At 41.4% G+C, this 10,966-nt stretch overlaps 1 protein-coding gene across 1 annotated transcript; it reads left to right on the forward strand.

Moving 5' to 3' along the window:
• Positions 1 to 1,929: 1,929 nt before the first annotated feature.
• Positions 1,930 to 7,617, forward strand: LOC311052965 (tumor necrosis factor receptor superfamily member 25). Its single transcript, XM_084068286.1, has 5 exons — positions 1,930 to 2,059; positions 2,206 to 2,352; positions 3,202 to 3,242; positions 3,619 to 3,718; positions 7,113 to 7,617. Exons 1-5 carry the CDS (start codon positions 1,984 to 1,986, stop codon positions 7,475 to 7,477), a joined length of 729 nt encoding a protein of 242 aa, XP_083924412.1. The 5' UTR covers positions 1,930 to 1,983; the 3' UTR covers positions 7,478 to 7,617.
• The last annotated feature ends 3,349 nt before the right edge of the window (positions 7,618 to 10,966 follow it).

Below are 10,966 nucleotides of genomic sequence, written 5' to 3' on the forward strand. Positions count from 1 at the left end.
GCAGCAATTTCATCCATTCAGGAGAGGGAACCCAGTTATCAGCTTCAATTTGTAGTGTTCCAGTTTCAATTTTGTCTGCTCATGTGTTTATGTCATTACCTCCAATTTTGCTTGTTTATCTTGTATCAAACTCTTATATATCAATGATTATTTTCAGAACATAGAGTTTATAACCTTTTAAGGTAGTTTATGCAACCGGTCTGTCTGTATGCATGCGTTATTGAATCTGGACTGCTCTTCCAGTTCTTCTTGCTGTCAATAACTGTTCTGCCCAAGACAACTCTATAGAAAACGTTGCTGGGAATCGACAGGTGTGTAATTCTGAACCATTGCATTCTAGATCAGCTTCTAGATTTAATCATGTTTCCACTGTTTTCCAGGTTATTACAATGCAGGAAACTGTAAAGGTACTGACATGTACAGATGCCAAATATGTGCTAATGGTTCCACATTCACAGACCGAGCTAACACGCATGACAAATGTGAGAAATGTACCATATGTTCTGTAAGGGGTAAGTATCACTTTCTTGCTCAAATGTCAAATATAGTTTTTGAGGCAGTAGCTTTATGATATTAATAATGCCAAACGAACTGTTTTTGGTTTGTCCACAGGTGGGCAAAAGACGCTAGAGGCCTGTTCCTACAAAAACAACACAGTATGTGCCTGCAATGCCGATGAGGGATATGTCCTTTCCTCTGAAACAAAACATGATCTGTTTTGCAAATTCGATCGGTCCTGCAAAAGGTATGTGATTCCATGAGATACAGCCAAGAATCAAACCATTTTGAGACGCCTAATAATCCAAGACCACACACCATGAATGTCAATGGACTTTAGATTAAGCAACAGTTGGTTGCATTGAATGGTTTAAAAGTTAAACGTAAAAAAACGCAACTCTTTTGATCCTCAAAACTTTGATTCTCAAGTTTCACTTGGTGTCTCTTAAATGACTCAACATGTTGTTCAAAATGCACCTTTTCTGATGTTGAGGAGGTATTCTAAGGAAGTTCCAGTTATTGGCTGGCCAACAGGCACCTTATTAGCATGCAATGAGGTCAGAGGTTGTTGTTTTCCTGTCAAGAGTGGAGGAGAGTTCTCAGATATGTGTTGCTGCCTTCCAAACTTCCTGTCATGCGTGTCTTAGATTCTCAGATTTTGTGGTTTCTTCAAAGCTCACCTCTACCCACACACCATAGCACGACGCACGTGCTTTAACACGTAAAGCAGTATTTCCCAGCCAGTGGCAGACAAAGACCAAGTTCATGAGAGCAGTGGTTCTCAACCTGTGGGTCAGGATCCCCAGGGGGGTCACCACATGACTTTTCTTTTTTTTTTGGGGGGGGGGGGGTCTCCAGATGACCATGAAGTGACAATTTTATAAATTATTTTGTACCATTGTTGCATCAAAAGCAATCAAAAAACTATAAAAACTGGTGAAACATTGGTCAAATTGTCAAATAATATAAGAAAGAGGCAAAAAATATAATAAAATTGCCGATCTACAAGCTCACAACGCCTCGCATTCAATGGCTATTTTCACAGTACTTATCTGTGGAACCAAGTCAAACAAAATTGAATGCCTCAATTCCTACGATTCCAAGTGCTTGTCAGGGTGGGAGGGTCCCCAGTTCAAATATGATTATTTTGGGGGGTCGCTGCCCTAAAAGGTTGAGAACCAGTGCATTAGAGCACTATGGTGTTATTTTATATTTCGGGCCCTTATCTGTCAATGCAGAGTCCCAGTGTGCAACCAAACATAAGACACTAGCCTGTTGTTTACCATGAAGAATCACAGGAGTTTTGCTGAAACTTCTAAGCTAGCGACATTGGCAACATATAACGGTAGGAATATATCTGGAAATTCTATTATTATGTTAATCTTTACATGGTTGGTTTTCAGTTACACAGATCCCTGTCAAAAACCGAAAAGATGTCCCAAGACTTGTCCGTCAACTACTACTACTACTACTACTACAACTACAATGACTTCACCTCTGACCACGTTGAAGACGAGTACGTCAAATCCCAAAGTGTCACCACTGGCCCCAGCGTCTACCTGTCAGTTCCTATTGAGTTCATTTAACAATTTATCTTCATTGTCAAGATGAGTCGTTTGGTATTTGAAGTGTCATTATGGTCTTATTTATTCTGTGGTGATGAACATTGCTGGTGATGCTGCTTTCCTCTCCTCATGTCCTTCACAGTAGACCCTCAAGTGTTAGTGTCCTTCATCTCAGTGGTTTTGGTGGCTGTTCTGTTGCTGGTCAGCTTCAGTTTCGTCATCAGACGCCGATTCTACTACAGCCCTGAAAAGGCATTGGAGTTTCCCATCAAGGATCCCAAAATCAATGGTAACAGAGAGATAAAGGTTACATATCATAAAACATGCATTTTGTTGCTACCTGAAATCTACCTGTCACTGTTTCAGTGACAGGTAGGTCAAAAATGGAAAAGGCAGTTGTTTCCATCCTTGAAACTGATTGATGAGCAAATGTTTCATGATAACTTTAGTGCCATTAATTACACTATCATGCCACCATCATTGTTTGCGGTGCCAGTTTGTTTCAAATGGTAGATATTATTTAACTCTGGAGTAAAACTATTAATATATTTTGTAGACACTCAGCGATTCAGTGCGTTCTCGAGAGATTCAAATGCAATGTCAAGCCAATGACCCAATATCCAGTTTATTATGCTGTACACTTACCACATATTTATGTAGCCTACTGTAGCTCAAGCAGCCAAATTGTAAAGGTCACAGCAGGTACTATTGATTTTCAAATGTAACCATAAATAATGAGGATTTTGAAGTTTAACTTTGACAATTAACCCATTAAAGTGTTAGCATCTGTGTCATTTTAGATTTTCATTTTAAGCATTGGCTATTCCAAAATAGCTGATACACAAGCTCACAGCGTGTCCATGCTCTCCGGGCTGGCTGTAACCAGATGAATCCTAAGGTCCCTATCCTGGGGTGAACATTCCAGCGAAGATAGTAGATCTACCGTACGTGTGACGTGGTGTGAGCTAGTAGATTGGCTATTTTTGGCTATTCTCTGCAAAGATATTTAGTGTAAAGCGAAAACAGGAGTGGGCCTAGAATAGACCCCTGGGGAACTCAGGTCAAAATGGATTTAAGTGGTTAACAATTTCAAGCAGGATGCTTTTTAGAACATTTGCTTGTTAATTCATTCTAACAGAACAGCAGCAGCAGCAGCTGTCCAGCAGCCAGGACACACAGGTTTGTAATCTGCCCTCTCTTCTACGGGTCCACTCAAGATAAGTATTGATATGAGAAAGCAGGCAAACTAACTTAACTAACTAAAGCCTGATTTATACTTGGTTGTGCATCGTATCTTGCACCGAATATAGCAGATCTACAAGCTCTGTCGTGCTGCAACGCGTCTTTGGTGGGAGACATTGACGTTGCGCAACTATGTATAAATCAGGCTTATGGTAAAAGAGCAGTGGAGATGTGCCTAAATCACACCTGTGCAATGTACAGTAAATGTAATGTTAACTACAACAGAGGATCACAACAATTTAGTGGTGATTTGCGTTGGCAATTAAGACGTCTGACAACTTTGCTGTTGTATTTTTCTCATCTCCATTAAAAGACACTTAAGATATGGGATGGACCTTCGATGATAATCTGTCATGATGATAAACCTGAGAATCCTCTTACTAGTGCTCTACTGCCAGACCCACAGTGCAGAGGTGAGTTTTATTATATGATGTGTTACTACAACTTTGCCACTAGTTTATGGCTGACTGGGTGTAATGGATGGATGTATGATTTTACACCATAATGCCTGTAATCGAGCAGTTGTGTTTAGTGGAAGTTTAGCATTTGAGCTTTTAGCTATTATGATTTTATAACCAGCAATGTAAAACAGCATCTGCACAATATTGCATGATACATCACATAGTGCATCAAATCTGACAGGCCCTACAGCCCTGCTTACAGTTTAGGTAGCTTTAAGAACTTCCATTATATTTCCTGATAAAAAATGAGTTTAATTAGCAAGCTTGCACTCGGCTTTCTCTTTCAAAACAATGGGCACTAAAAGCAAGTAAGCTAGGTATTTGCTGTTGGCTACTCGTACCCATTATTTTCATAACAAATACTAACAATACCGGGGTGCTCTGGTGGGTGAAGCCATGTACCCTCAGCCTCCTGACTTTCTACTCTATCCCATCTAAATAAAGGAATAACTGCTCCCCAAAAAGAAATGCTAACAGTGCTTCAATGCCTGTTTAAGGTTAAATGAATATGCTTCAAAGTGTCACAGCAGCCCTTGAACATTTATTTGTTGCAGTAGAGCATCCTATTGCATGCTCCTGTGTTTTTCCAGAATCAAGGCCCTTTTCAGGTCAGCTCAGTCAGCATGCTTCATGTCTTGTGTGGAGGTGGAAACAGGGAAACTGGATGCCTTCACTCATGAGCATCTGCCTGCTGCTGAGATTCAGAGGAAATGGCAGATCAGATAGTGATGAGCAAGTGTCTTTGTCTGTTTGTGGGGCCCTGTAACCCTGCACAGGGCTGCATCTTTCTGGTTGAATTCCATAGACATTGTCATCAGTGTCAGATAAGATCAATTTTTAGTCAAAGTGTGCACAGTTCATGGTGAAAACATGCAGATTTAGATCTGGCTCTATCTACTGCATCTTATATGCAGGTCTGTGGAAAAAGTAAGTACAGCTCTTGAAAACTTTCCATAAGTTATAACCTCATTTCAAAAATAATTGACTGTTAAAGATTTTATAATAAAAAAAATGACAGTGGAAAATCCGACTTATCCAACAATAATGAAGAGAAAAATATATTTCCCATATGTAGAAAGAGGATATACATTCTGAACACCTTCATCCTATCAATCCTATCACAAGTGAAAGCAGGTGCACCAAACAGGTGCAAATGATTAGAGCATCATTAGAGAATGTAATATGGACTTCCTGCCTCATATAAATCTGGTTTAGTTGCTGTTGACCTGTAACATTATGCACCAAAGTGCGCAAAATGCGCTTGCAGTGTCCCTTAGAAGAAAGATGGTTGATGCCTACAGTATGTGTCTGGGAGGGCGTTTAAAGTCATCTTCAATTTGTAACCCACTGTCCACAACATCTTTTATTACCAGTAAGACTCCCTAATCGGGACGGGTCACATGTATACAGAAGAGGGCTGTAACGGCGATTGGTTCCTAGTTGTGTGGGCAATGGATAGTTTTGTTTGGTGGTCTAAATGTGGGGTTAGCTGTGACATGGTGGCGTTTATGTGGGCAGAAAACGTGTAATGTGTAGCTGTTGCAAATGGGTAACAGAGTGAATGCTGAGAAATACGACTGGCACAGATTTTGTTGTGGGGAGCACAGTGGGAGATTGATTTTATGTGAGCTGCAGTGGCAGGGGGTCCTCCACTGGGGGCGCCACCACTTTTGCATCCGTTCTGGAGCACCAGGAGTGGGTGGTCCCCGGGAATGCCCCGTGAGCAGCCCCGTTGGGGTGGTCATTTGGTAATTTGTCCACATGTGCTCATTTTTTACACTTGGGGGTCCCCGAGGCAGCTGGGGGTCCCTGGAGCTCCGGGGGTCCTTGGAGGGTGTAGTTTGGCAGGTAAGGAGTGTGTGTGCAAAATGTGGCATGGATCGGGGCAATGGGTGCGGAGATATGAGCAGGGCAAAAGTGTGACGTGTGTGACGGAGTGACGGAGTGACGGACGGACACCTGGAGCAGCTTTCTGTAGTAAGTGCGACCTACGGTCGCAATAAGACCACTGAAAATCTTGCCAGGCCGCCCAAGTTCAGCCCAAAAGTTGACGGAAGATGCTTAGTCGAGAATTCTCTAAGAACAACAGAGTATTATCAAGGAATCTACAGGCAACTCTGGCCTCAGTCAATGTCAAAGTGTATGTAATGTGTTTGTAATCCACTGCGCTCTGACCGTCTGGAGTGTTGTCCTAGACCTAGTAAACTGTTAACATTAATGAAAAAAGAGGGTTGCACTCAGAAAGAATCCGTTTGCAACTGTTTGTAACATATGCCGTTACAGACAACAAAACCTTTTAGGCCATCCGGCCTTCATCAGTGTGAATACAAATGCAGAAAACACTTGGGTCAGGTGAATAACAGCAGCACCTAGGAGGACAGGGTGTGCACTGATTAAAGATTGAGGTATTTGGTCAATGCCAGCAGGTATCAAGTTTGACAAAAGTCTTAAAATGTCTGAACAAAACTGTAAACCAACTGTAAAACATGGTGGGAGCATTATGAGTTTGTACTACTTCAGGATCTGGACAGCTTGCCAAGAGTAATCCATTAATTCTTTGAGGACAATGTGGGGCCATTTGTCAAAAAGCTTAAGCTGAATCATAAGTGGACCTTTCAACATGACAATGACTAAAATCATACAAGCAAATCCACAAACGAATGGCTGAAAAAGAACGAAAAGAAGGAATGCAGGCTTATAGAACGACCAAGTCAAAGCCTAGATCTTAATACTGTGTGCAGAAAATGCAAGAAAGCCCTCAAATATCACATAACTGAAGGAGTTCTGTACTGATGAGTGAGCAAGAATCCCTCCCAGTCGGAGTAAGAGACTGATACAATAATTCTAACTGCCAAAGCGACAAGAGCAGTTGAACCTTGGGCTGTGCTTCCCATTCCAACTTTTGGATATTGGAATACAGATTTGTGATTGTATTATTACTAGCATCACCACCCTGTGTCCTTAAAAACAAAAGACTACTCACTGTGCAAAACAATAATCCCTGTGATAGTAGAACATTTAAAGGGCCACCACCACTTGGTGGGGCTTGAAGTTTATGTAAAAAGAAATGGGGGAACTTTCACACTTACTGACGTAAGTAGAAGGGGAAAAATGCAGTGGGCATAAACATCTCACCCAAAAAATCTAGTTGTCAGTTGTCTAGTAGGCAAAGAAACCACAGAACTGGTAATATTTTTCTTTGTGGAAAATGGTTGTCTGCCCTGTCACATATGCAGATTTTCTTAACTTTCTTAACTTTCTGTTCAACCACAACTACAGTATGTTTTATCCTACATTTTTAACACTCTAAACTCTTTCATCACTGTTTGTTATTCTGTGCTCTTAGCCCCTAGACAGGACAGGCAGGCGGCCTGCTGGCCTGCAGCAGTACTCTATGCCATCATAAAGGTGGTTCCCTTACGTAGATGGAAGGAGTTCTTGCGGCTCCTCTCGGTGGCAGACCGGCAGCTGGAGAGAGTGGAACTTGAGGTTAGCCACTGCATGGGCTCCCTCGAGAAGCAGTACCAGATGCTGACACTATGGAGCCACAGCCCTTCTGCAATTCTGGATGATGTCTACTCTGCCCTGCACTACATGGACCTAGCCGGCTGTGCTCAACAACTGCAGGAGAGCCTGGAGAACCTACAATGGGAGACTAACAGCAGGCTGAAGCTTGTGGATGTTTGGCAGAACAGGGCAGCACTGCAGTGAACCAAGTCTGAATGGATCATCTTGGATCCATCAAACACTGATGTCATGGTTCAACTGCAGACCAGTCCATGGTTTGACACCTTTAGCTGTATTAACAGGTCTGTGTAGGACTTGAGGTTTCACTTTCAATTACTGTTCAGTTCTGTAGAACCATAATAGTACTCAGGGGCCAGGGGCATCACATGGGGGGGGGGGGTATACGTGGGACTGAGTTACTAGGGCCCCAGGTGAGGGGGGCCTAAAAAAGGTATTTTATTTATTTTTTAAAGAAAAAAAATCATAAGGGGGCCCACAGTGAATCTTTGTCCCCAGGGCCCAGAATTTGGTGCTACGCCCCTGATAGTACTGTCAACTGCCTGGAAGTGACCGTGACAATGTGTCACTAGAAATGACCAGTGACTGACTAATGGAGATGCCATACATACAAGACCTATTGACTTAGACTATATTATGGTGGACACTGGACACTAGTAAAGTATATAATATGAATGTGGTCGGGGGGAAGTGGTAGTGGCCTTTTGTTTTGTTAATATGTGAATAACTTATGTGAATATGCCAAATTACCAGTTTCACAATGGATGGATTGATTGAATACTTTATTAACAGTTTGTAAAAAGTACAGCGGTACGACTTTACGATAATGCTAAAAGGATAACACAAATCCATCCATTGTGGTCCTATGGATTGAAATGCATCCATGTGCCTTACTCAAAGGCACATGGTGAAAATGTAGCTCCTATATACTTCAATGATCAGGGTCCCCCACTCAGGTCTATATTGGTCCCCTCCTTTTTCCCTCTATACCAAATGTCTTTGCCAAAAATAGCTACAATTTACAAGCTCACAGCGCTGCGCATTGAGATGCATTGTGAGCTTGTAGACCTGCTATTTTTGCCGCACGTTTGGCTATTATGACATGCCCATAGAGATGCTATGGTTCATCATATAGTAAAATCAAAGTCATAGTTCATATGTCGGTAATATCAGCTGTGTTTGTATGACAGACTAAACAGACTGAAGTCTGCTCAACACCGTCCATGGGCAAAAGTATGGTATTATGAAAAAGAGGCATTGAATTACTGTAAACGGTATGGAGGCCGATCAGAGTTTCTCTGGGTAATTTGATTTAGAATAAGAGATATTTCTTTGTCTCCATAAGTCAGCCTGAAGTAGCATGGATAACACATTTCAATACACTCGTGGGGTCAGCGTGGAATTCAGGGCCTCAGGACAGCATATCACACTGCAGGGTCCCAAATATTTATCAAACAATTAACAAGTCATGACATATTTGAGGACCGCAGGAACCATAGCATTTTGTTAACCTTTCACCCAGTGCCCTCTGAATGTACTTGACGTTTTAGCAACCTAATATCACTGCAGTCTTCCACTTCCTGTATCTCTTCTGACATCAAGAAACTGCACTACAGGATGAATGTGTCACCCACTCACGTAGTTATATACGTGGTATGTACAGTATATGTCACATATTAACTCATGTATTCCCCTATGATTGTGATGTACAGATATGGATTTGACTCAGCTCTGGTTCTGTTAGTACTGCAGGGAGGGATCACCCAGTGCGAGACAGTGAAAACCTTCTGTCTTTTAATGTATTAGGCTGCTAGATTAGAATCATACAAGCTTAAGAGTCAGTCAATAGTTTAATAATAAAACTCAAATAATGAGTCAATCATTTAATATGAATAATAGATAAGGTAAGGTATGATACATTCTGATTTTGAGGGGAGAGTTTTTGCACATGAAATAATGATGATTAATAATGCTTGTTTTTTGATCAATTCAGTTGATCACCTCAATAGCCCAATCTGATCACTTGGTAGATCACAAAGAGGTGGTTGCAGTACAGTATTTATTACTTTAGTAATTCACTGTTGTGATGTTATGAGTATCTCACTTTGAGAGGTTTATATTGATAGTAAGTAAATGTTTACATGATTTCAAATGTTTTTATATATGCAATGTCGTTTATAAACATTTTATACAAATAATACCAGACAAAGGTGGAAACCGACATGTCTTCTTCTCTTGTTAATAATGTGCTACATGCCTCTATGTTTTGGTACGATAACCCTGCCTATCCTGTAATTTAACGACATATCGTCATGATCATGAGTGATAAAACTCACTACCACAAGATGGGAGTGTTGGCTAAAAAGATTGCAGCTCTTCCCAAACACATTGGTCAGATAAATGATAGAGTTTGGCTGGTTTTCGCTCTCAAGTCGGATTAGGCTGATCTGATCTCATGAATTGCAAATGTTCTGCTTTGTCACTAAGAACGTTGTCCACAGCTCTCACTTATGAACCTTAGCGTGGCCCAGTGGTTCTCAACCTTTTCAGGCCACCAACCCCCAAAATATATTTGAACTGGGGACCCCACCATGACAAGGACTTAGAATTGTAGGAGTTGTGAGCTGATGCATTACATTTTTTTTTATTTTAGTTTGTCTCGGTTCTAGCTCTGGTCCATATAGCCTTGAAAGAGTTCTCCTTCAAGGCTATGGACCAGAGCTGTTCCACAGATAGGCCTACATATTGTGAAAATATTGCGAGACATTGTGGGCTTAGATCGGCTATTTTCAAAATGTTTCCGTCTTTCCTATATTATTTTACAATCTGGCCAATGTTTTACCAGTTTTTATAGTATAGTTTGTTGATTCATTTGATGCAGTAATTTTGCAGGTATTTTTCTTTTCCTTTTTTGAGGTATTAAAAAGGCCTTAAAAGTCCTTAAATTGTCACTGCACTGTAATATGAGGACCCCCCCCCCCCCCATTTAAAATCATAATCATGCGGAGGGGGTCCCGACCCACAGGTTGAGAACCACTGGCGTAGCCTACAGTGATTCAGAGTGCTCCTCTCGGACTCGAGCTTTAATGGTTTCCCATGGCAACGGGACCCATGCGCCCGAGAACAACACAGTTCTCACACTCATAGTAAGTCCGTTACAACTATTTAAACAAAGAGAGAACGCAGGAATGTGAGGTTTTGTTGCGTTTTCATGCTATTCTGCACCATCTGTTAAACGTTTGCATAGTTTTGTTATATGCCTGTATGTCTGTGTGACCGGAGTTGATCGTTGTTCCTCCAAGCTGAGGAGGAGGGCTATTGAGTTACACAAATGGGACCATGGTTTTGTGTTCCGAGTCTGTCTCAGGAATTTCGATAGCAGAGGATGAATACGTTAGGAAAACTGCCATTGGTCACGGTTAATTGTCTCGAGGCTGAAATCCAAGCTACAAAATGTAACTTTTTTTTATCAACTTAATTATTATCGGGCAACAACTGCTCTACTTGGCAACGGGATGCACAACAGAAACTGGAGCAGGTGAGTGGATGACATACACTGTCCAGAGATGTGGACAGTGGTGGAAGAAGTAGGCCTACTCAGATTAGATATTTTACTTAAGTAAAAGTAGCACCACAATAAAAAATACTCTGTTACAAGTAAAAGGCCTGTGTTCA

Source organism: Gymnoscopelus microlampas (assembly GCF_963454915.1).
Source record: "Gymnoscopelus microlampas genome assembly, chromosome: 10".
In the NCBI taxonomy this organism is placed as follows: domain Eukaryota; kingdom Metazoa; phylum Chordata; class Actinopteri; order Myctophiformes; family Myctophidae; genus Gymnoscopelus; species Gymnoscopelus microlampas.